The 27,698-nt window shown below is 33.5% G+C and overlaps 1 protein-coding gene across 1 annotated transcript in view; it reads right to left on the minus strand.

Moving 5' to 3' along the window:
* LOC124359379 (histone acetyltransferase KAT8-like) overlaps positions 1-19,787 on the minus strand; it is a 44,099-nt gene extending 24,312 nt beyond the window's left edge. Inside the window, exon 1 of the mRNA XM_046812072.1 lies at positions 19,575-19,787. Coding sequence (XP_046668028.1) covers positions 19,575-19,764 — 190 coding nt within the window. The 5' untranslated portion in view covers positions 19,765-19,787. The remainder of the gene's footprint in view (positions 1-19,574) is intronic.
* Positions 19,788-27,698: the final 7,911 nt, after the last annotated feature.

Below are 27,698 nucleotides of genomic sequence, written 5' to 3' on the forward strand. Positions count from 1 at the left end.
AGATAATACAAGGTGCATAATGCCTACTCAATCTACAAAATTTTTTATTCTAGGCCCATGAAAAATCGGTCAATTATAACAGTTATCATTATGTACAAGATTACTTTGTGTATTTTACATTTTCAGTCCTTAAGCTACTAACTAAAGACAAAAAAACTCATCAAATGAATAAAGTGGTCTACTAATCAAATACTGCTTTAGCTTATTTTTAAAGTTTTTGAAAATTGTCAATTGCTAAAAATATCTTTAGGTAAATTATTGTAAAATCTAATGCCTGCAACTATTGGTTTTTTCCTTGTGAACTGCAAAATTAATCTGTGGAGCTGCCAATTGATTACGGTGTCTAGTTAAATAGTTATGGAAGTGCTGCCTAATCTAGGTAAGCTGTAATTAGCTTTCCTTACTTCTAATATCGTGTCCATAATGTAAAGCCCATAAATAGTTAAAATACCTAAATCCGAAAATATTTGTTTTCACTGACTCCTGTCTCTGTAAATTTAACATAACCCCTCATAGCCTTTTTTTTGTAACAGCAAAATACTTTGCAAATTAGCATTACTGGTTGCTCCGTACAAAGCAACACCAAAAGAAATATGCGAGTGAATATGTGAGTAATAATAAACCATTTTTTAAAGTTTCCAGATTACAATATTTTGAAATTGATTTTAATGCGTAAAGACCAGAAGATATTTTCCTTTGAATTACCTGTATGGTGACCATCCCAAGTTAAGCATTCATCCAATGTCAAACCTAAAAATTTAATTTTATCTACTCTTTCTATTTGTGTGTTCTGAACCTCAATTTTTGGCTGTGGACTGAGTTTATTTTTGTGTGTACAAAATGAAATATATTTAGTTTTATCTGCATTAAGTGACAAATTTTTTTTCACAAAAATAATTATATATTGATGTCATATTTTGGTTTGCTATATTTTCTATTTCCGTTTAGAGATTTTATGAGATATAACTAGGTTACAGTCATCTGCATACAAACACATCTTACTATTTAAATTTAATACAGTATTCGTAAGCCTTTAATATAGCACAGAAATAATAAGGGGCCAAGTATAGAGCCTTGAGGGACTCCATATTTAATTATTTTCATTTTTTGATTTAACAGAGGTTAGTTGCCCCATTCTGAATATGAGGAAGTTCAACGTATTGTTTTTTCTCTCTTTAAGATAGGAAATAAAAACCAGTTCAACGGCACACCCACAATTCCTAAATGTTCTAATGTTCTAATAAGAGTATTATGGCAGACTCTGTCAAATGCTTTGCTGAGGTCCATAAATATACCGAAAGCACGATTACCCGAGTCCACAGAATCCAGAACTGACTCCACAAACTCAATTCCAGCAGTGATGACAGATCTACCCGACCTAAACCCATGCTGCTCCTCCTCAAATAAACCCATTAGTTTCTAAGAATTCCACTAACCTAATATGCATTACACGCTCAAATATTTTGGAGAAAGGTTGGCAGTATTGACAATGGACGATAATTAGTAGGATCAGTTGTACTACCTTTCTTAAAAACTGTTTTTATTTTTAGAAATTTTTCAGTTTTTTTTGGAAATATTCCACTCACAAAAGAAGAGTTAATAACATGCATCAATGGTTTAATCAATAGATATTTTGCATTTTTTTTATAATAGGCATAGGGACATCGTCATACCCCGCAGAGAAATTTATTTTTAAAAGATGATATGACTTTATCAAGTTCGATTTTCGCTTAAAGGCTTTATACGAAGCTGTTTTGATGGGTGGATTTTGAGTATTTAAATTATTACTATTATGGTTAACACAGATAGGGAAATTTTGAACTATACTGTCATCTACAACATTTATGAAGTGACTATTAAATATTTTCACAAACTTTTGTATGGATCGGAGCTCATTTGGCCATCTGCAATCAATCTAATGTCATTGTTTCTTTCTATTTTAGGTTTTATTTCTTTATTTATTATTTTCCAAGTAGATTTGCAGACATTATCAGAATTCATGATTTTATTATTTATAAATTCCTTTTTTTTTGCATCAATGGCATTTAAATGATATCTTTTTTTTCTTTCATTAAGTAATTCTTTTTGTAGCTCTATCTTTTGTTAACCTTACAGTCTGACTTAATGCAATTAATTCTTCCTTTTTCTTTTTTAAGTTCATAGTTTATCCAATTGTCCTTATTAATGTTATCAACCCTGGATTTTACTAATGGAAAACACAAATTAAAATAATACATAAATATGGCCGTAAAAAGTGTCATATTTATGTTCTACTGGAGCATTGATGCTACTTCTAATGGAGTAGTAGTGATGCTACTTTCAATATCTTCCCTCTCCAAATCAAATTCTTTATTTGTAATTTCATGTAGAAATACAATGGCGTCATAGTAGTAAAGTCATATTTTATATAAATATACAAAAGTGGTTTTTAATTTTACAAATTTTGATGTTGTTGTTTTAAGTCAGTGAATTCTTTGATCGAGTAAAAAGACCACTCCAGGAGCCATTCTTGAAGTTTCCTCTTAAAATGTTTTTGTCTGGAGATCTTCTTCAAGTAGTCAGGAAGGCAGTTAAACAATTTTGGTCCCATGTTGTTTGGCTTCTCTTCATATAGGCTGAGACGGTGGTTCGGCAAAATGAAATTTTTTCCATGCCTGGTGTAATAATGGAGCTGTCCTGTTCTTGTTAGATTTTGATTAGTAGTGTAAAGGATAACTTCCTGGATGTAGAGGGATACTGATGTGAGTATCTTTAGTTTTTTAAATGTACTTCTGCAGGAGTCAAGTGGATTGAGGTTGGCTAAGATCCTAATCGCTTTTTTTTTAATTACCAGGATACGTTGCACATTTTTTGCTGAGGAGTTGCCCCAGACTGTTATGCCATATCGGAGATGAGCCTCAAAAAGTGCGAAATAGGCAATTCTGGTTATCTCCTGAGTATTGGTAGTCTTTAGTCTTTTAAGGACATAGATGCAGGAGTTAAGTTTTGAACAAAGTTGATCAATATGTGGTGTCCAGGTGAGTTTGTCATCAATAGTTACTCCTAAGTATTTAGCTTTATTATCAAGGTCAACTTCTGGGAGTCCTGTCAATTCTACTGTTCTTCTTCCAAAGTTTGGTTGTTGAGTCTTATGGTCGTTTAATACTAAGTCATTCTGATTACAATATTGTTTTGCTGTATTTAGAGCGATAAAGGATGCTATTTTTAGTTCTTGTACTTGTTTATTTGCTATGAGGACAGTATCATCAGCATACATGAGTACCTGGCTAAGCTCTTGGAGATAGTTTGGGAGATTGTTGGTTAGCAGAATAAAAAGTACCGGTCCCAAGACAGATACTTGAGGAACGCCTCTACTTAGAGGGAGTGGTGTTGATGTTACACGATATGAGGTGTTGTTTTTGGTATATGATATTTCTACCATTTGTGTTCTTCCCTCCAGGTAGCTTGTAAACCATTTGGCTGCATTTCCTCTGACTCCCATATTTTTCATCTTTTGAAGGAGGATATCATGGTCCAGGCAGTCAAATGCTTTAGTAAAATCCAGAAAAAGGCTAGACACAGCAGCTCCATCTTCCATCTGATCTATAATGAATTCAGTGAGTTCTATCAATGCTGAAATTGTTGATCTTCCTTTCAGAAACCCATGTTGTTGGGTGGTTAGGACATTGTGGTCGGTCAAATGTGTTACAAGCCGGTTTAACATTACTTTTTCAATCACTTTTGAAACTGTAGAGAGAAGGGATATAGGTCTGTAGTTGTTGATGTCAGTTGGAGATCCTTTTTTTTAATTTTGGAAACACTTTTGTCAACTTTAGAGCTCTAGGGAAAATGCCTTGGGAGAAAGTTTTGTTGATAATAGATGTCAGAGGTGGTACAAGTTCCTCTGAACAGCCTTTCAAAAGGATTGATGAGATGTCATCCACCCCAGCCGAAGGCTTTTGTTTGAGGTTAGAAATGGCTTCTTCTGTTTCTTTCAGGGTACAAGGCCATAACGATATATCAGGTATATGATTCTGTACCTGGTTGAGTTGTTTGCTTGTTTGTGTGAGTCCCATTTCTGTTAAGGTTTTGTCAGCTACTGTTGTAAAATAGAGATTAAGGTGGTTTGCAACAAGTAGTGGGTCTGATTGGAGTTTTCCATCAATTTCTAGTTCTATGGAGTCTGAAGTCCTGTTGTCCTGGCATCTTTCATAATTTATCACTTGCCATAGGGCTTTTTGAGATAGGGTTTTTTTTTGTGTTTGCAGGTTTACAGTACATAATTGTGCTGTATGGTCTGACAGACCTGTTATGATGACTTCAACACTGATGTCCTCTTTGTTAAGATTTGTGCACACTACATCAATTGAAGATGCAGAGTTGTGCACAATTCTTGATACTGGAAGTTCTAGTCTTACAATGTTATGACTAGTTAACATTTCTTCAAGTTTCTTCTTGTTTTGAGTTGTTAGAAACCTGAAGGAGTGTGTCAATATTAATATCTCCTATAATTATAATGGGATGTTTCCAGATTGGTAGAAGGTCAAGGGTGTCAGAAAGAGCATCCAAAGCATAGTCCACATTTCCACTTGGAGGTCGGTAGAGGCCGAGGATATAGATGTCTTTATTTTTTAAATTAAATTTTATTATATGTTGTTCATATATGAGTTCAGTGGAGTTAATACCGGTTTGTACATTTTGTGTTGAGTTCCCTAGCTCTTCATTAGTATATATGGTAACTCCTCCTTTCTTGAAATTTTTTCTGGAGAAGCCCCCAGCCAGCAGATATCCAGGTAGTCTAGTGTTCAGGAGCTGGTCTTCTTGTAATCCATGTTCACTCAAGATAACTAAATCAGGTTTAATTTTTTGAAGAAGATGGTCAAGTCTGTTTATTTTTGAAGCTAGTGAATCCATATTTTGATGTAAGATTGTTAGTTTATTCTTTCTTGAAATTTTTTCTGGAGAAGCCCCCAGCCAGCAGATATCCAGGTAGTCTAGTGTTCAGGAGCTGGTCTTCTTGTAATCCATGTTCACTCAAGATAACTAAATCAGGTTTAATTTTTTGAAGAAGATGGTCAAGTCTGTTTATTTTTGAAGCTAGTGAATCCATATTTTGATGTAAGATTGTTAGTTTATTGGTTTCACCCTTTCTGTTTTTTCAGAGGAAAGCCTAAAACATTTATAGATTTAGAGGAGCTGAGAGGTTGGTTTGTTTGAAGATCTTCCAAAGAAGATTCATGGTGGTGAACATCTGCCTGAACGAGGATTTGCTGCCTGGATATGGGAAGATGGTCTAGCACCACAGGAGTGGATGATGTATCAGTATCAATGTTTTCCTTTTCAAGGTCAATGTTGGCAGCAATTTCCAGTTGGTTCCATATTTGACTTGCATTCAGTTACCTGCCCATTGTATGTCACACTATACGTTACTGTTTACGGGACTTTTCACTTTTAATATTTTTTTTGTTAATATTTATTCTAAGGGTTTTTCTTATATATGTGAATAGATTGTCTTAGAACCATTATCGCTAAATTTTATGACACTTTTGAGGAACGGTCAACTTTAAAGTTATGCTCCCCGAAAAACCAGGAGATAGCCTCTGTGTCTCCTAAGGGATGGTGAACACCAAGCTCATCAACTCTTATTTTATCTATGCCCATTATTAAAACTCAATAAACATGAAACCTATTTCAAGGAAACTGTTTTCCAAAGACAAATGTGTACAACTCACTACTCCTCAAGCTTTGCAATATAAAATAGTACCTAAACTGTTCAGAAATATCAAGCGACATATAGAAGATATTGCTGGGTCAGGTCATCAACACCTCCTGCTCAAGGGGTTTCCAAAGAGCCTAGAACAAGAAAGATTTGTGTTATTTGCCCCACCAAAAAAAGACAGATCCCACATTTTTAGGGTGTTATCTGTACTAGGCATATTTGTTTATCAAGAAGTTATGTGTAAAATTGTGAAAAAAGGCTAACTATACCTAAAAAATGTATAGGATTAATGCAGGTGTCACAACATCTCTGGTTAATATCTGTGGAGAACCATCTTCAGTCAACAGATGTTAAACCAAATCTGAAGACATTTTAAAACCAAAATATCTCAAGATGTTAATTGTATAGGCCATGTTTTAACGCCATGTGAACCAGAAGGCTTTTATGTTAGTTTAACAAGTCTGTTGGCTCAAACCAGGTTGCAAGTTCCTTTGAAAAATGATAGATTATTTTAATTTACTACTTGACAAATGTTTTTGGAATACATAGTTAGAGGATCTAATAAGAATGCTGAAAGCAATTGATTATCACATAATTACTAAAGAAGAATATCACATTTGTTAATGGATAACACTCACTCTGCCAGAGCTAAATTCATTCCTTGGATTTTTAGGTTTGGACTTTTAGGATTGTGTGTAGGCCTACTGGAAATATATTGGATAACTGATACAATGTACGAAACTAGTTTTGGAGACTATATATGAGATTGTGCCTTCTTGATTATAAAATGTATTCACTTGACACCTGACTGCTCATACAAGATAACACTAGCAGTGGAGAATTTAATAACAAAATTAAAAACATTTACTTTTCTGGATAAGAACTCTCTTTAGATATGATTCAATGGTATTATGGACAGGTGGTAGGCGTTTAAGCAGTATTAAAAAAAACAATCAATACAAATACATAAAGTTGTATACTTTGACAGAACAAAATAGTGTGGTACTCAAGTTAAGAATCTATGCAGGAACAAGCACACAGAGAAGGTAGTTAATGTATCTGTTATATGAAAGATTTTATAAGTGATATTACGCTCGTGCAGATAATTTTTTTAATATTGTGTCACTAACAAAATTGCAAGAGAAAAACATTTCTTTTACATCTTTCCCACTTCATGATAACTATTTTCTGGTTCTTTCGCAAATTAATGAACAAATTCAGAGCCCAAACAGCATGGGTCTGTTGAAATTGTCAGACTGCTATTTGTATCCTATACCTAATTCCATGTTCACTACGCAGTATGGAGCATGTATTAACCATATTAATCACACATCACATTCTGCATTACAAACCGTAACATATACAATCCGCTTCCTATTACAATCTTAATTGACATGGGTTTTCATGGTGACAGGTCTTTTACACTACTAATCGTTGACTCAACGACCCTTTCTGAGAAAATAAAAAATAAGACAGGGTCATTTAGTCTAAAGCTCATTGAGAACAACGACCCTATTTTGATATTTAAGATTTTCTTCATAGGTTCGTTGTGACAATGACCCAGTAAAATGAATGAAAAGGATCAGTTACTCAACTGGGTTCGTAGCAACAACGCCCCTTATTGCCTGTTTAGTTAAATATTTCAAAAAATGGGTCGTTGTCTCCAACGACCCTAAATTATATTAAATGTTTATATTGACAGAACCAGGTCTTTTACTCAACCATTCTTTGTGTCAACGGATCAAAATGGAGAAATGTATAAGCAAATGTGAAGAAGGGTCGTAGCGACAACAACCCATTTTTCAACTAAATGGATAAAATATAGTAAGAGGGTCGTTGAGACAACGACCTACTTTAAACTGTTCAGAGGTTCTTTTAGTCTACTAGGGGTCAATGTGTCAACTGCGTGCAGCCGGACAATGTGGGCGAGATGTTGCCGCGCACCAGTCGTACGGCACTGTGAATGTGGCGTCGTATTGATTGTAGCGTATATTTTATTCTCTTGCCACTATAAATTTACAAATGTAATTATTTGTTTTGTATTAATTTAAAAACTATATTAATATACACCCCTTTTAGCGGATACAGATATACTTTATAAGCAGTAATGATAACACGTTTACCAAGTAAGACTGATAAAAATGGAATACAAATAAATATTAAAAATGGAAATTGTAACGATAAATAGCAATTCTAAATATCAAGAATATAGATCAAATTAATAATAGTAGATAAAATCTATATATATAAAAAAATGAATGTTTGTATGTTTGTCCTTTATGGAATCGTGAACTATTGGACCGATCATGATGAAAATTTGTACGTATATGTATTTTTCCACGGAGAAGGTTTATAAGCTATGCCCATCCCTTTCCCGATTCAGGATTCCGCCCCCACTGGTTACAGAAATACCCATAAGAAAATGCATTGCAGCAAACATATGTTAACGTCTTTTCAAATTTTTAATCAGCTGTTTCTTTGTAAACATATATTACACTTATAGTTTTTAAAGCATAGAGTAAGCTTAAGAGAAACGACAAATTTTGTTTTTAAACTGTTTTGCAATCACTGTTAAACATAGACTTTACTATCCAGATAATACAATTCAAATTTGACGTAAAAATTCACCTTTAACTGCAATATTTATTTAATATAAACCATGCTCATGCTTGATCAGAAGAGTAATGCAGATATCATAATTACTATCTTACGTTGGCTACAAAATATAAAAAATGTTATAAAATCAACCTTAGTTGTTTTTTTTTGACAGAAGTATGGTTCTCAAAACTCCGTGTGTACATATTCTCTCGATCGAGACAACAAAGCAAGCTCAATCGTGGCATCGGAGATATAACTAATTTAATCTAAAATTTATTATAGTAAAAAAAAAATTTACTAAGTAATATAAGGACTTCGGTTCTTAAGATTTGCGTGCGAAGCCGTGGGTAACAGCTAGATAGAGGCAGGAATATGGTACATACCTTCATAATACGCCCAAGAGGCTCACGATGGAACGACTATCAATTATCTCAGCAATGTTTAGAATGTGATTAGAAAAAGAATAAGTGAATATAGTGTACTGTTTTCAAACGGGAAAATTGCGTGCGAAGCCGCGGGCAACTTTTGCAAAAAAATTATTGAAATGCGCAGCAAAGCGCGCCGGGTCCGCTAGTTACATATAATTTTGAAAGTAATAAGTAATTTAGCTTATATGCTATGAATTATTAAAACGTAAATTTTATAATTTAAAACTTAAATGTTTATGAATTAGTTTGATTGTCTATATAAACTATACAATTCATGCCAAATAAATATATAATTTATAAAATTAGTTTATTTGTAATATTTAAATGAGTGAATAGAATGTTAGTGCTGTTCACAGCAAAATTTTTCTTTTATTTTTCGTTCACTCCTCTTCTAATTTCAATATGTTATTAACTCTATCTATATCTCTTAATTTGTAAATAATTTACTTTGTTTATTGAATAAAGTTGATACTTGAAGTTTAATAAATGCTTCTAATACTTGCACAAAATATTGATATATACATGTTCATTCACATTTACGCTTATATTAATAATGTTTGAGGTGAAAAAGAAGTCATTGAGGAGTTTCTTTAGTGGATTAACTTCAAGATTTAATATATTAAGATATAATCGTATCTAGTTGTCTTCCACCCACTCTCTTCAACCTGGCTGTGGAAGAGGCATTACAAAAAGTTAAAAGACTACAAAGAGGGGTTAAATTAGGAGTGGACCTGAACGTAATGGCATTTGCGGATGATGTAGTGATCTTGTCAGAAAGTTTGGATGACCTCTCCACACTAACAAAAAGTTTTATTAAAGAATGTCAAACAGTAGGCTTAGAGCTAAATGAAGATAAAACTAAAATTATTCATTTTGGAAGACATGCTGGAAATGTGAGAACAAACTTAAGCATTGATAACTACTCGATTGGCTGGGTAGAAGTTTTAAATATTTGGGTGTAACAATAAACAGCAAAAACGTGGAGGATATAGAGATACAAAGCAAATTAGCTAATGCAAATAGGTGTCTTGGGGCGTGTACAAAACTCTTTACGTCAAGATTGTTGTCACAATGCTCCAAAATAAGAATTTATAAAACAATCATTCAACCAGTCCTAATGTATGGAAGTGAAACATGGACATTAACGAAGAAAAATGAGGGGCGAGTTGATTGTTTTTGAGAATAAAGTTCTCCGAAAAATATTTGGACCAATATGTGATGAAGGGGTGTGGCGAATAAGAAAAAATAGAGAATTACGCAATGTATACCAAGATCCTGATATTGTGGCGTTGGTGAAGGCAAAGAGAATTAGCTGGCTAGGACATGTACATCGGAGACAGGAGGGCACAAGGTTTAAAAGAGGTCTACCAGGCGGCGCGGTACCGGCAGGAAGGCGCCCTTTGGGTAGGCCAAAGATAAGATGGTGCGATTCAAGTGGTCGAAGATGTGACCCGGTGTGGAGGGTCTGTGGATCTGGCGGAAGACAGGGTGGCGTGGAAGAGGCTCATAGACGAGGCAAAGAATCGACTGAGATTTGTTACGCCCCGGCAGTAAGTAAGTAAATAAGTTGTCTAAGGAGAATCTTAACTTTAAGCATAGTTAAGTGTCTACCATCATTTAACCATTCTTCATTGTAGAAAATGAATTAAATGAGGAGAATTACATTTCGACTATGCCGACAAAACTGTCTTCAATACATATTTTAAAAAGGAGAATTGAAATAATCCCTATAAAGTTATATACTAAATTTATGAGAATGTGACTAAAATGAATTATGGAAGCTAAAAAATATGTTAAAAGTTACGTCATAAAGCTTCCTTTTTCCGTTTCAAACCACCACATAGAAATCATGTGGTACAAAAATGTTATTATAATTTTAAAATGCCCCTTCTAGCATTTTGTGATTATTCTTTGCTAGTTTGTGATTCTAGCATTAGCTCTTAAAACTATGATTCGATGTAATCACTGGGGTTTATTATTGGATTTGTCAGTTTATAGTTAAATTAAAATATATAAATACTAAATACTATTTATTATTTTCAAATCACCAGAGATCTAACCATATACTTAGTCTAAAGGAACAAATCATTAAAGAATTACGACATGTTATATATTAAACGTTCCAGCTTTAATTAAGGACTCTGTACTACAAGAGTCCACTACAAAAGGGCAATGGACTTAGACCTCAGTATTCTACCCATTGACATAAAATTATTTATTAACCAATTCATTAATGTTGGAATCTTTGAAACTATTCAAGCAAGCAAAATTTCAGTTATTTAAATAGTGCAAATAGAAATGTTTCACTTCCGACTTCAGAATTCTAAAACATCTTTACTGTCATATTTAATTAGCCGAAAATGGATTCATAGTGGAATTTTCTTTAATAACCACCATTTATGTCGGAAATGCCTGCTTTGCCATTAAAAAGGATGTCTCCGTGACGCATCTGTCATGAGAGCAAAATTGCGTATGAAACTAAGGGAAACAGTGAGGGTAGCTAGTAGTAAAATGTTAACCAAATTCGTCAAAATTCACTAGTAGCAAAACAAGTAAGACATATCCTATCATTGGCAAATAGTATTGTGAATCTAAAAAATGTGATTTACCCAAATTCAATGTAACAAATGTTGGCAAGGCAATGTAACAAGGCAAACTCAACATTGACGTCGGAAATATAATTCACTCGAACTAAAAGTGCTCTCACTTGTGCCTAAGAAGACTAAGTAACTGCGCGATAAGCCGTGTTTGTAACTGCTGGTAAATAAATAAAAAGTCTGTTTTAACAAAATTGAACTATTAAATTTGTTGAATAGATTTTATTAACATGAGTTTAACTTTTAAAATAAACATGTTTTAATCATCAAATCAATCGTTTACATGAATCGTAACTAGACTGAAAAACCTTAACGCAGCCCTTCTTACACTTTGGTCGGAAGGGCTGTTTCACATTAGAGTGACAAGTGGTTTTATATTTTTAAGTACCTTATCAAGGTTATCTAAACTAGATTAGTATCCATCGTATAATGTTCAAACGTTGTTTGGAATTTGGTACTCCAAAGCTTCATTCTTTTTAAAACATGAAAAATTAAAAGCATTACAAAAAGTGATAGCTTGAAATTCTAGCATGCGGAAGTTGTGCAACTTCCGTTGCTGCCAAGTATATCAGAAGTTATAACATAAATATTACTGCTTCTTTTTTGCGCACTTTTTTAAATGACGTTGTCCTCTTATATCCATGAAAATAATAAGTAAAATTTGTAGGGTAATTAACAATATATTTTTTCTAACCTCACATATATTTTTAAAAACAAATTATTTAAAATTTCATTCATTATTTTGCATTCTGTTTATTTCTGTTTTTATCTGCAACAATTTATTTTCAAATGTGTCACCAATTGTTTTGCTATTGTAAAGTTTTTAACTATTGTTGAGGGTTTTTTGTAATCACTGAATTTATTCAGGGTATGTGAATCTTGTTTAGAGTTATTATATCGCATGGTTGTATTGTATATAAATGTCGTGTGATTTAGGACATTAGGGTTTCCCTAATTTTTGCTAATTTTTCAGTGTCTGACGTGGTTGAGGCTTGAGAAATTTATCTTATTGCTGACACCTGGTAGGTAGAAGCAGATGTTATAATATGGAAGAAAAACTATTGTGTAGACTTATCTCTTTACCTAATACCCCTCACAGAATTTCTGAGAATAGTTTATAACCCCTTCCACGTACTTTCATTAGACCCATTTAAAAGGGACACGCAAACTCGAGACCAGTTGCCATAAAACTATTGTCTGGTAATGACACCATTTAGAGAAAGGAACCACCTCACCAGAGCCATTACCTGAGACTACCTCACTGTTAATTATGTTGTAGTTAAAATATTTGTTCCATTCCATTGATATTTAAACTTTGATTAATTTTAACTGTAAAAATCATGCAATGCTAACAAACATCTGTTTACAACTTGTACATGAAATTAACAAATCGATTACATGGAATAGTAATCACGCCAAATATTCTACGTAACAATATACCATATATGACGCCAGGGACTCCCTTATTGGAGGAAGAAGAAAACGAATTATAAGTTTTTAATATTAAAGCACGTATGCATTAAACAGAGGTAAACATTAATTTAATACTAACAAATGACCGTTATAATTTTCAAAATAGACAAATAGAATAACATGATAATGATACATTGACAAAGGAGAAATAATCCTTCCAGAAGTTTCATATTTTTAGAATAAATAATATAATTAAATGGCGGGTACCATTACAAAATTTTATATAGGCTAAGGTCAGTCTGGTACACATGATGTTTCTTAAATACTCATAGAAATAGTAATACCATTGAAGCATTTATTTGATATTGACTGTGTTTAATAGGTCATAAGTTGCAAACCTAAAAACATGTGGTATTAACGCACAAACCTCGGAAATTGTTTGCTGCTTAAAATGCAAAGTATGACCTCAATATTAGCTTTATATTATAATATGCATCAGATACGTTTGATAACGTACTGTATCGTTGAACTTAATATTTTAGTGCGGAAATATCAAAATACACGTTATTGGCATAAGAATGTGTATTTAGAATCTCATTAAAAATCGAATGGAAGACTTCAAATGTGTTTATGTATATAAAACGTAACACGCGTACGATCTTACTGTAATTTACTGGAGAGCACATAACACCTGCATATATCTTAACTACACTGGGGGCAGTTTCCCACTGGGGTATCAAAGAGTAGAGGAAAGGTTGATTTTTACTCATAAATGTTAAATGCCAATTTAAACGTGTTTTCATTTCTATACGATGAACATTGACTTCAATAGTAGTGCATATCACTGTATGAATTGGCTGAGCGTTCGCGAAAATCAGTACATTGGTCTTATGTGTCACCATACTGGCAACAACAAAAAATCATACAATAATAAATTTATAGACCAGCTGAGTACACTCGTATGAAATTTTAATACATGATGGAGGATTGGTTGGTGATACTTTTGTTACAGTATGAGATCCATCGATACTTTATTTTATCTATATACATTCATTAAATTTGCATAAGTGGCACTAGCCTAATTTAATTTCAATAAACATTGAATCGCAAAAAGTACTTGCTCCGCCGGGACTCGAACCCGGATCTCTCACTTGCCGGTGAATGTGCTACCATTACACAACAGAGCCCTCACTTTTTACTATTCAATTATTTTGTATTTGGCCGTTTCTTTCACATATGTGTTTAAATAAACCAAACTAACATATGATCGGAAGACCAAATACCTGTCAATAACTTCTATTTAAATTCATTAAATTTGTATAAGTAGCAATAGCCTAATTTAATTTCAATAAACATTGAATCACAAAAAGTACGATTCAATTATTTTGTATTTGGCCTTTTGTGTCAATTTATTATTATTTCAAGGCAGGAGTACGCGCACCACTTGTCACGTAACAGGCTTTGCTAAAGTTGCATGAAATATTTCAAGTCTATACATCATTTCATTTTTTAGATATCCTGCGGACAGACAGCCAGATAATCATACAGAAAGGAATTTTTACATCCTCCTGGCATACAGAAGTCATTGTGCCAGTCTAATGAGTGACAGGATACAATGACGCTCAGCCGAAAAGCATGAGTAGACATGCACCAAAATGGAGCTCCTTCTTGTCTAGGTACAAATGAAGTTTCATATACAATTTAAAGCTTACAAAAATAAGACATCTTTAAAGAAATCTTGCGGATGGATAGGGTACTTGTGTCACCATGCCACATGTAAAAATATCATATGACTGTACACAGTTGCTTACAAATTAATTTATTCTGCAATTTTCGCGTTACTATCACGGTTAACCACAATAGCAATTTTAAAATGATCGCTATAAAGTCAATGACGATTAATAAGTCAATTCATTCTCGAGATATTGTGCGGTCATACAGACTTACAGAAGTTAAATGTTTCGTCCTTCTCAGTTGAGTGGCTTCGCTACTGTCAATCTGCGGCTTCTGTCATTCGAATTCCTCATAGTGTATGTTTGGAGTTGTCATTGTCGAAATCTACTATTGGTGTTTTAATTTGTTTGCAGCTTTCTCATTTTAACTTTAATTTGAATGTTGGGTAATGTTTGATTAACCATTTAATAATAATTAGAAACCTCAACCTGTTTCCGACAGAAGAAGAATTCGTGTGTGACAAATGTTATGACTAAATGTTAATAAAAAACACTAAGTTTCCAAATTGTTTGTTTTTTTGGACGAGGCCTTTCAAAACCAAAGGTTTCATCTTCAGGCAACTCCACAAATAAATAGTTACAATATATTGTTTGTTACAATTAATATTAAAATAACATAAATGGTGTAAAGATGCAAATACAAACATTTTGAATCTTGATGTAATCTTTCTTCTCAATTTATTCAAAAATTAAACTCTAGTCAAATCTAATTTTTCATACTAGCTGAAATATTTCCAAAATTTTTGTATATGTATTTTTACACCATATCTGATTTTAATATTAATTGTAACAAACAATATATTGTAACTATTTATTTGTGGAGTTGCTTGAAGATGAAACCTTTGGTTTCGAAAGGCCTCGTCCAAAAAAATAAACAATTTGGAAAAGTAGAGTTTTTATTAACATTTAGTAATATTTAAAGAATTTTCCAATTGCTCCAAGAGTCTTCAATACGAATGATAGTTACATTACTTCAGTTTAAGTAACTGAGTGAAATGTATTTTGAATACATAAACAAGTAATAGGAATCATAACAAGAATGTTATGTTTTTAAAAATATTTCTTATATTTTATAAATACAGCTGTTACCAGACTTTAAATCTAGTTCAATAATATACATGTATAATAAACAACATATTTACATACAGTACGTATACAAAGTATTTACCCTTATATCAGATGTTAGGATTAAACTCGGCACAGACGCAGCGCCTTCATGCCTACCGAGCTAGGAGTTGACTGATTGACCCTGTTTCGTTTTAAAGCGCTTGTTTGGGACGGAGGGGCGTTGAGACAACGATCAGTTGAGTAAACGCCCTCGAATGTCTTATTTGAGTTTCGATGCATTATAGGGTCTTTGCGTCAACGACCCCATTTGTAGTTCTAAACTTATATTCTTGATATGGGTCGTTGTGACAAAGAACCTTTTGATTTAACTTTTAGTTTTCTTACTAAATCGGGTCGTTGTCACAACGCTTCGTAGAGTAAAAGACCCTCTGTTATTTGTTATTTTTTCAGAAAGGTTCGTTGAGTCAACGATTAGTAGTGTAAAAGACCCAACACTAATATTGCAAATATAAAAATAGGGTCGTTGAGACAACGATTCGTAGAGTAAAAGAGCTGCCCCCGTTTTCATGACAGCTTGTTTCCTTTTACACACTTGTAACTAGAATATTTGTTATTAACTTTTTATTGTGATAAAATCATCTAAAATAAAATAAGCATATATAAATATGTGTATTAAGTAGTGGTGTAAAATACAGTTAACTATATTCACGCATTTCGTGATGACAGTTATCAACCCCACATAACACCAAACATGATAACCTTGAAGTTACCAGTTATATCTCATTTGACCTGTACTATAGTAAATGTGGAATTGAGTATAGAGCAGAAAATAGGCTAGGATACATTGGGATTATACCGACCACACCAGTATGAAGAACACAAAAATATAAATTTATAGAAACAAACATGATAGAACGAAAAAAAAAAAAACAACTTTTTAATTACAAAATTACAAACTTACAAGCATTTCCAGGTATTGTGATGTTTGTTGCTGTTATCTTATTTTTCTCGAGAATCCTGATTACGGCAGGCCGCGCGGCATCACATGATTATTTAAGTTTTTTGCACGGTACATAATTGCCTTTCCATTAAAACTCAATTATATATATATTTCTGATCAGCCCCTCTAGAATTTGGTATTTTACTGATAGGTACTATCTCAAGGGATGTTTTTCTTTCGTTGACATCAGCGCGGGGCAGCACCGAAGGTGCTGTCGAAGCCCGCGCTGATGGCCGGAGGCACTCGCATTTTAGGTGGCGGATTGTGATCAAGAATAAAAACAAGTTTTAAGTGTTTTTTTTCAATAAAGAGTTTAGTTTGGTAAATGTTTGTTTTTGTTGAATTTTGTATTTGGAGAAATGTAGGGGTAAAACACGGAAGTACAACAAAGCGACGCACCGCACGTTATCTGCTAGACCGCTCGACTTTGACCTCTGTCTGAGGATGGGGAGGGGTTTGCGATAAGACAATTCCTGTTTTATATTGACGAAATATTGTTCTACGCTAATCTAGTAATCAGTAGGCTAGAAGCAAAATGTAAAATAACGATTCATGTCTGGGTGTGGTCGGTATAATCCCAAAGTACCTAGGCTAGTTCTATGTCACCTGACTCCATGCCATAGGCATCCCTGCATGCCACGTGAGTGTTCTAGTGAGAGTACCAGTGACACTAGGCTGTACATGTGATGCCCTTTTGTTGTTAAATGTTTTGTTGTATGCTGGTAACACATATGGTTGTCATTACCTTTTGAACACGAATTAACTAAAGAAATGCTTCTAACCTAGGTTAACATGATTTTTTTAGCTTTTAAAACTTTTTTATACATAGGCCTATTTTTGAATTTTAAATTTTCAGCACATTTTAACAAAATAGGTGATTTGAGCTTCATGAATAGGCAGGCCTACTATCTCGAGGGTTGTTTTTATTTTCCTGCCAGCAGTGCGGGCGGGGTAGCACTAAGCTTGCACTAATAACCAGGGGAATTTGTAATATAGTCAAGTTGAAAGATTCAGCATGAGAAAGTACTGATGACAAATGCCCTTGGGCCTAAGGTTATACTCCTCACAGGTGGCACAAAAAAGAATACATTCCTTGAAATAGTAACTTGAAGTTCAGACCACTTTAATACACTTATATTGATTGGTACAGTATTGCTTAACCCTTTCAGGGCCAGGACCAAATATGAGATGTTGCAAAATTTTTTCACATATCATATCCACTTGTGACTAGTCAAAAGTGCCAGGCTAAAATTGGCGATTGTGCAGTCTCTTAGATTAAAATTTATAACTTTTCATAAAAATTAGAGAATCACTTAAAAGTTGCACCAAATTACTCGTATAGATATATACTATCAACAAAAAAATATATAGATATAGTTTTAAGTAATTTAAAATTTAAAAAAATAATGTTTTAATAGATTACATAAAAAAAATTTTTTATTTTTTTTGTAAATAACTAAAAAAGGAAAAATAATTTTACTGTGGGAAGCTATTTTATTATATTGTACATTTAGAAAGGAACAACCATACAAAATTTTGTGTTATTTCTCTCATAAATAAATTTTTTTTATGACACATTTTGTATAAATACGCATAATTGTACTTCGCAACAAGTGATAAAGCAACTGACTCTTACACTGCAAGAAACTTAAAACAAATATTCACATTATGGATGTACCGGTAAACAGATGATTGTAGGATTCATAAACAGTCTCAATACAGTTAAAAACATTATTTACCAAGAAATATTTACACAATTTTATTTGAAATTTATTTACAATTTTTTTATTTACAAATATGCTACTTACAATTTCACTCCCGTGAGATCGCAAATTGTCATTCATTGTAACTAATACACACAATAGCTAAGCACGTAACTACTAACACTACTAATATTTACAACCACAAAATAAAATAATGAAGAAGAATCCAGCATACAATAGTACGATTACACTAAAGCGTAAAGAATTAACAACAATAGATCGAGTCAGCTGATAATTTCACGTGACAATTACGAAATAAAAATGCATAGACCTCCAAAATAAAAACAAAATTCATATTAATTATCTACAAATATACCAGGGAATAAAAAAAACATAAAACTTTAATAATTTGACATCGTATATTTAAGAAAACAACGAATATCAAGGCGACTATATATTGCCACTTGGCGTGGTACTTTTCAGATGCGATCTATGGCAGCAATATATTGCCGCCTGGCCCGGAAAGGGTTAATTGATTAAGGTAGAGATCGAATTTACACTTTAATCTATCTACGCTACTGTGTGTATTAGGCTTATCATCACACAAGACTAATTCGATTAGTTTTCCACAAGCCAGTGATAACACATGGACCATATCCTTTTATTGCTCAGCCATGCTAATAATGGCTTTATAATACTTCATTTTTGTATTTCTTATTTTCAAAGGACTACTAATGTAAAATTCACCTGATTGTCAATGTAAAATATGACATTGAATATGACAGTCCAATAGTTTAGAACAACATTCAGCTGGCCAAGTACTAGCTTATATATTATTTTTATTCATAGTTTTTTTCAATTGTTTCCTTGCCGCCACATAGCCTAATACGTTTTTTGTTTTTGTTTATTGTTATCAACCGTTGTTTTTTGAAGTATTTTTAGCCTCGTTATTAAGTAAATTAACTTACTATTCCTTACAACCAACAAGATTATAAAAATTAAAAATAGTATTAGCATAACAAATAAATAAATACACAATCACTGCAGAGAACCACTCCATTATTACTTGTTACAAATGTAAAATAGCCTAGGCCTTTAGAAAGCTGATAACAAGATCATAGCATTAACTTGCTTCAATGATAGTAGGATAGTTCTGTCACTAATCAAAAGTATCATGAGATAGCTAATTTGAAATAGTTATAGCGAATTTTTGGCTTAGGGCATTTTACTGAGTAATAGTTTTAATTAAGTAAAAATGTGACACTATAACACTGTCAGCCGGCTTTGTACTCTACCATTGCCAAGCTGTTTGGGTTATGCTACGAGTTTTACTTACGCCAAGAATCGTCAGATCTCCTAACTAAATAGTGTTCGCCAATATCAAGGGGCTGTTCTTCAAGCGATTCTGAATCTTCATTATCGCCTGAAGGTTTGTCACCACTAAGATTTTCAGGTTTCTTGTCAGTTTTCATAATCATATTTTCCTTCACACTACCCTCTTTTTGTTTGATACTGTCATCGGCCATTTCTTGCGTATATCCATAGAGAAAGAGATGTCTCTAAAAATCTCAAAGAGGAAGAATGTGTATAATCATACAAATTTTTATAATCTATAACTAAACGTTTTGACGTAATAAAACAATAAATTATGCATCCATATGGGGATAGTGCCGTTATATGTTTATTTGAAAGTGTTATATTACACTATTTTAAATTACAATCTATTACAATAAACACTTTTGTTGGTAAATATGATATGACATTACATAACATTTATAATCTTGATGCACAACAGCATCAATGGTTAAATTACGTTGTGTCTTTATCTCATTTTGATTTTTTGTCCTTTCGGTGTATAACCTTCTTTTGTTTTGTTAATTTCTAGTGTGACTGCAGTTTTACAATCCATGTGAAATCAATAAGTGATTGATGTTCTTAACTTAGAAACTAAAAACTGGGGACTCTTATAACTGCAAACGATTTCAATGCTTTACGAAAATAGCAATAATTGAGCTCTTAGCTGTTGTTTTGGTGAGGATTTGTATATACTAAGAGGCGTTGAATATCCATAAAAAGAAAACACAGACTTTAATAAGATTTGGATTAAAATGACTTCACATGGCACCAGTAATGTTGAAATACCTATTTAAAATATATAGGCCGGTAGTCGTACATACTTCTGATTTGTAACTCTCACATTTACACGTTTCTATAAAAATTAATTAATTTTGTTATAGAAAGCAACCTGAACATAACGTGAATAAAGCAAATGTTATTAGCGGATTAAATGGAAAGTTGGTGCAGTTCTTTAATGGAAATATTCAACTTTGATTGCCATTATTTACAGATTATTCCAGGCATAAAAATATTTACATTACGATATATGGAAAACAAAAATAACGTTTTTTATGTTTTATGGTCATACATAATGTTTGTCATGTTCTTTTACAAAACTTTCCTTATTAAAAAAAAAACAACCGATCTTCAAGATTTTCTAGACCCGTAGTCAGAGGAAGTGACCACAAATTAATACATTCGAAGCCAAGTTACCTGGAAAGTGTGTTTATTTGTTTGGATAACGATGATTCGACCTTAATACACTGCTATTTAACACTTAACTAAGTCATGACCAAAAAACAGAATGTAAACAGGCCATTTTTTTATTCTACACTTGGTTAACCTATTTAACATTGGGAAATTATGATACTATTAGGAGCTGAAGTAAATATCGCGAAAAGGTTATTACGTAGCCACTATGTGGACATGTGTTACTTCACTCGTATCCTAAACAATAGGTGGAAGATGGACTATTTAATCTCCTGAGGTATATACTGGTACCTGAAGTAAATACGGGAGTCTCGGATCGGTGAATCGTAGACGTGATACTCCTTTTGACGAGATTTAAGTGCTAAAACGAGGAAGACAATTTTCACTTTGAGGTTACAACTGCCCGGGAAAGACAATTAGCTTTAATACTAAATTTATGGTATAATAATAGTAATATCTCAATTACCTTTCTGGAAACGAAAACTAAGTAAATTAAGTTTTGAAATTTTTTTAAGATATACGATTAAAACCATAAGGGCAATAATGTTTCAGCTAACCCTAAATTCAGCCAACCTGCGATATCTCAGAAAAGCTACGAGCTTGAGTTTGGTTACGTCCTAGGACATAATAATACAGTTGATGAAACAAATACATACTGTATACATAAAAAGCTTTTTCACTTTATGGTTTAGATTATGTTATTCTAAAAACCCATCGCCTTTGTTGAGTCTTCCATCTACAATGTATATTGTTCTTGTGTCAATTCGATCGTGAACAAACTAAACATATAAAACTGTTCAGAAATTTTAAGATTAAGATAATCCATCCAATCTGCTGCAACAGTGATTTTTGTTATCCATTCAAATTTAAAATTATAATCAACCCCATTCGAAACCCAACCCTAAATCTCAAACCGTATTTCATGACTTACTTTTGCAAATCTTAAAAACTGTGCTGGAACAAGAGCACCTAACTCGAACATAATTCTCAAACCATTATAATTGGGAGCTCGTGTAATTATCGGAAATGACAACTAAAAAATGTAATAGCCAACAAACACTAACACTAGAATAGCAAAAACCACTATAGGCTTTGAGTCCAAAGTCACAAAAAAACCTACCAAAACTTTAGTCTGTAAAAATATTCGTAGCCGAATCTATATTTAAATCGAAGTACGAATAGAACGATCCATCAATATTAAGTTTGCTAATGTTAATTCATCAGCACGAAACTGTTATAAGCAAAAATCCTCGTAAGCATTAAATTTGGGTTGAAGATGTCCACGCAAAATTACATCGCAAATTACAGTATATTAACTATAATAATGCTGATTTAGTATACAACCTTCAGGCTGGCACAAAAAATTAACGAGGATTAAGCTATATACACCTTATCGGCCTTAAAGGCACAATAACTCCACAGTCAGAGACAATGATCTGTTGCCATTTATTATAATAGAAAGGGAAAATACTTGAATGGTTTTATTCAGATTCATTCAATGTTACGGGATGAAACTTCAATCGTATCTGGGGTAAGAGCGCTAAATGAAAGAAGTTAAGTGAGACTCTATAATGATTATGTGGTGTTATGAAAAAAGGAATTTTTTAACCAATCTTCATATTCTGTCGGGTGGCTCAATCGTAAGTGTTCCTTTTATAAATAATACTATGAATGAATTATATTTACTACACAGTACTAACAAGGAGTGCATGATCATCCCAGTAAATTCTTGGCCCATTTCTTCTTCTACAGAGGTAGAACAGTCCCGGCCGGGTTGTTGTTACTTAAGCGGGGCTCCAATGGTTTCCTGGTTGATTTACTTGGATTTCTCGCAGTTCGAGCTTAACACGGATAATATTCGTTTGAAGTAATGTACTTCCAACATTCGATACAGGAGAGGCAGCACGCCTCGCTCTTACAAGCAAGAGCAAGGTAAATTCGAAATTGCTTTTATTAGATTGTTGGACACGACTCAAATATAAAGACTGACAGATGCGGTGGACGTTGGGATAGTCAATAGGAGGTTTGAGCTAGTATTTATTAATAGGGGGTATTTTATGACTTTGGAGGTACTTGGAATCAGACTTCTGGAACATTGTACAGGACTGAATTATTTGTGTGAACATTAAACATTTTCAGAAAGTAATAATTATGAGATCGTCTTATAAAAGACGAACATTGTAACCACCCCTTTCCTTTAAATCAGATAGATTATCCATATTAAACACAACACTCCCAAAATATGAGTTTAAATACTAAAATTTGATCTGACAAACTGCCAACTATTAATAGTATAAGAATATGATCCCACCATATTAAATCCTCTCACAGCAATATTTTACCTAAAATATATAATGTGTTTTCAAAATAAGTTACAAACTTACCTGCTTTAATAATTCTGAGTACAAAGTAGATATAATAACTAACAACGGTATTAGTTTATATTTGTACAAAATGTTCTAAAAGTTCATGTTCTTTGAGTTGTTGATGCCTGTAATTGTTTTTATTACTTTGTTTGATTATTATCATGTTTTCTATATAATAATGGACTACTTTCCACTACAGCTGAAATCTACATGTCATCGTTTCCCTCGTAGCTAAGTCAGCTGATTTTCCCTCTCATTAACATCCCAACACCAAAATTAAGTATAAAACAGTGTTACGTTTCCTTAAGGAATAATAATTCGTAGACTGTGAAATTTCAGATATTTTGCAGGATTTAGTGTGCTCAAAACTATACCCCTGTGTGTCTGTCTGCAAAATATCTCGAGAACGAACTGACATAATAGACTTAAAACAGTGTATGAAGCTTCATTGCTATATAGGTAACACCCACTGCATGTCACTCCATGGGATATGGCTGAGTGTTAGCAAACATATTTACGATGTGCAACAACTGGAGTTCCTGAATAAATGAATTTGTAAACAAACTAAGTTCAGTCATATGACATTTTAATTTATGACATAGTAGCATATGAAATAAGCTATATACTTGAAATTCTGCATGCTACCCTAGCCAAGCCTGTTACGTGACATGTTCCACCTGTGCATGCCTATGGCGTATTCCTACCTTAATTGCATTTTAATTGATTCGATGTTTAAAAAGGGATGCATTCCAAAAATAGGATTTTTCACAATTTGCAAAAACTATTTATCAACAATATTGTTTACATAAGAACTTATATTGTTTAGTTATAACTTTAGATGTGTAGAATGCAATCAAGGTGGGTCCGGTTTTCACCCCGCAAGCATCATTAAAAAGATGAAGTTGTACTTCATCTGGTATATTACTTGTAATAAAAGTGTAATTTTGAACAAACTTCATTTGGCTTTCTGATTGCATTACCTTCTGGATATACATATAAGTACTGTAAGCCTTATTATTTTTCAAGTCATACACATTGAAAACATAATACCACAATTTCTTAAGATAAAACACCTCCTGAACAGGTAAAAATGGCAGAGGGAGGTTCTAAATGTAATCGAAAGTAATACCTGGAACGTCAGGTCTCCATTAACTTGTGTAGAACTTTCTACCACGCAACTTCCTATGTACACTGAATTCGGCAGCTGCTACTCGTTTTGCAGTGCCATTAAGGGTATTTTTGTAACTCACATATACTATATACATCAATTTGCGGCCTGCCGAAAATCTGTAGCAGTACTTTGTATTGTAATTCATCAAATAATACTCGTAATTGGCTGCCTCTTTTAAATAGGGATATTTTGATCCAAAAAATCGTACAATTTCTTTACATTCAGCTTAACATTGAGGCAGGTGACATGTCTACTTGTATAGTGAGCTAAGTGTTTCGTAAAGGATTCTATGTGCTCACTTATTTTTATTTCAGGCGAAATAGCATTACCTAGGGTGTTCTTTTACCTATTAAGTCTTTGGGTGATTTCCAACTTGCTAAAAGATGTGTGAGCCTAATAACTACTTTATGTGACAATGCGTGAAGGCTAATATAAGGTTTCTGACATACTTCAGTCCGAGTTGTAAATTTTATGCAAAATAATTAAAAGATAACATCACATCTTTCAATCAAGCCCAGTAAAAACGTATTCTATTGATTTTTGTTTACCACCATACAAGTTTTTAATAATAAACTCCTAATCCTCATTACTGAAACAGAAAGGTGTCCCAGAGAAACTATTTGCCACCGTGTTATAAAATTAATCAAAAGGCCGCACTAGTAAACGCCTATATTGAAGAATTATGAGTAAGGTACCGTGAGGCAGTGGTGTTGGACTTCAACCAAATCAGCAGAAGTGTCTTCACGTTTAATGGGTTGCACTTAAAGCATAGCAGCTAGCATATTCTGGCAAAGCTGCTGATTGATTGTTTGCGGAGGATGAATCGTCCCAGTGTCTGAACCCTGTCCCAGATTTTGGCCGCCACTGCCGTTACACCTTTCACCCGACCTCAGGAGTCCAACTCCTACACTGCCAACTACCTTAGAACTGCCAGTCGCTGCTCGTCCCTACGTGGTGCCCTATGACTCATTAGACAAGGCAGTAAAAAGCGGGTTGTCGTTTTAACAACTTGATTCACAAGCTTTGAATTGTGTAAATCTAAAAATATGTTTAGGGGAATCACACAAACAAAAAGCCACAAGATAACTCAAATAAAATTTAAAAAATCAACTCAAGCATTTTCTATTGTGCACCAGAACGTACAGTCTGCCACAAATCAAGTTGACGAGATGATCCTCATGTCAAAATATTCATGCCTCCTGACATGTTCGTGGTTTCTGAGCATGAGCTGATACTGCTGCAATATTCCGGATCAATAATTAAGAATTAGTTAGCTTTTATAAAGGAACAAACTACAAAGAGTTTGGAGTGGCAATCTTTGTCAAATCTCGACTAAATTACCTGCCATAAAAAGTAGATTATAGCGTGATGTAAACTTGAAGTGGTTAGAGTAAAACTTGATCAAAAATTCATTGGAAATTCACAGTATTTGGCTTGTATAGATCTCCACAAATTTTTTGAAAATTTTGAATCACTTCTAAATTTGTTCATTCCAAATTATTAAAGATCATCATCATTTTCACTTCAACGTCGGCGTTTTGGAATACGCTAATCCCCTGACCCAGCGATATCTTATTTTCATGGTCCGCGAACTCATAAACACGAGTGACTACTGCATCGAATACAGTCATCGACGTCATCACAAATATTTCAGATGTTTCGGTCTCTTTTTTGAACGCGGCCATCTAAGATCACTTCACCCAGAAAGTCGTAATTATTCGCTCCAAACCAAAACTTGAACCTCTGTCCGTGAAAATAAAACAAGCTGAAAAGCCTGCAAACGTTGATCCTTTTAACAATTGCCTCAGGAAGGAGTCGTAGCCATTCTTAGATTATTTCGATCGAATGGAGGAAGCCTTCAACGTGTTTTCAAAACTAGTAATGTTTCATTTAAATGTCACTTGTCCATTCAAAAATTCCAAAGAGCGTTTTAAAAGAAGACCTGGATTACTCAGGATATCCTCGACTCATGAGAAAGGCTCAAATCTTATCATTCGATATATGTCAAGACCGAAAATGAACAATTAAAGACCTTTCTTTGAAATTTCAAGCAAAATTATCGAAAGGAAACAAGAAAGGCAAGGTATACAAGATGTCGAAATTAAACTGAGAAAATCAGACAACTTTTCAAAAAATGCATGGAACATTATAATAAACAGCACAAAACAACAAGGTTTTGCTGTTTATGCTGAACCAGACAATTCATTTTTGGACAGCGATGATCCATTGACGAGACCGGTCTCGTCTATGGTTATTTTTTCTGTGAGTGAGGTTAAGGTAGCCCGTATTGTGCAAGATCTGAAACCAAAAACTTCAGTGACATCAATGGCATGCCTGTGAGGTTGTTTAAGGGGTGCTTTAAATACCTCTTGACTTCAATCACCAGACTGATCAATTTCTCATTTGCTCAAGGTGTCTTCCCATCGGCATTAAAGGTTGCCAAAGTTATTCTAATTTTCAAAAAGGACGATTCTTGCATTCCAAGCAACTACTGTATTTTCCAATTTCCATCCACCCTGTTTTCAGCAAAATTTTTGAAAAAGCTTTTCTCAAACAATTTCTTGATGTTTGCAAAGTTTTCTGTCCCGAACAGTTTGGGTGCAGGAAGAACAAGTTGACAATCAATGCTGTAACGAATCTCATTTACTATGTTCTTGAGGGCCTAGAGAAGCAAAGGAAGGTGTTAAGCATATTCCTTGATCTCTCTAAAGTTTTTGATTGTCTTCATCATAGGACACTCCAAGTGATATTCGGGTCTGCCGCAGAATTGGATCTAGTCTTATTTGAAAGAAAGAGAGCAGTGTGAGCAGATTGCGAATGCCTTGTCAGGCAAAAGTTAAAATGCCCTACAGTGTTCCACAGGGATCAATATTAGGGCGTCATTTTTTTAATTTACGTCAACAGATTGGACTAATTGATCCAGATTAGAAAAACGATTTATTATGCTGACGATACAAATCTCTGTATCAGGTCAAAATCAAAAAGCGAACTAGAAGTGGAGTCATTCATTGAATTGAATTCATGCATCGAACATGTCTCCAGAATCAATCAAATCATTTGAAAACACACAGTTGAAAATCAAATGTAATGAATTTTTGCCTTCGAACAAGAGCAAGATCTTCGTCCCGCGGTGATAGTGAATGACATCCTTCTAGAAGAAGCAGAATCCATTAAGTTTCTTGTAACACCTTGATCAGTGGCTGATAACATTGAATACGTTTTCTCTAAGGTTACTTCGGGAATTTATGTTCTGCGCAATCTTGCAACATTTATCTTGGCGAATATAGTAAAAAATTGTTTATTTGGTCTGATACGTCCACATTTGACATATAGCTTGAGATTGTGGGGAAGTGTTCCAAATACATATTTGAAAGAG

The sequence above is a fragment of the Homalodisca vitripennis genome, chromosome 4, assembly GCF_021130785.1.
Source record: "Homalodisca vitripennis isolate AUS2020 chromosome 4, UT_GWSS_2.1, whole genome shotgun sequence".
NCBI classification, from domain to species: domain Eukaryota; kingdom Metazoa; phylum Arthropoda; class Insecta; order Hemiptera; family Cicadellidae; genus Homalodisca; species Homalodisca vitripennis.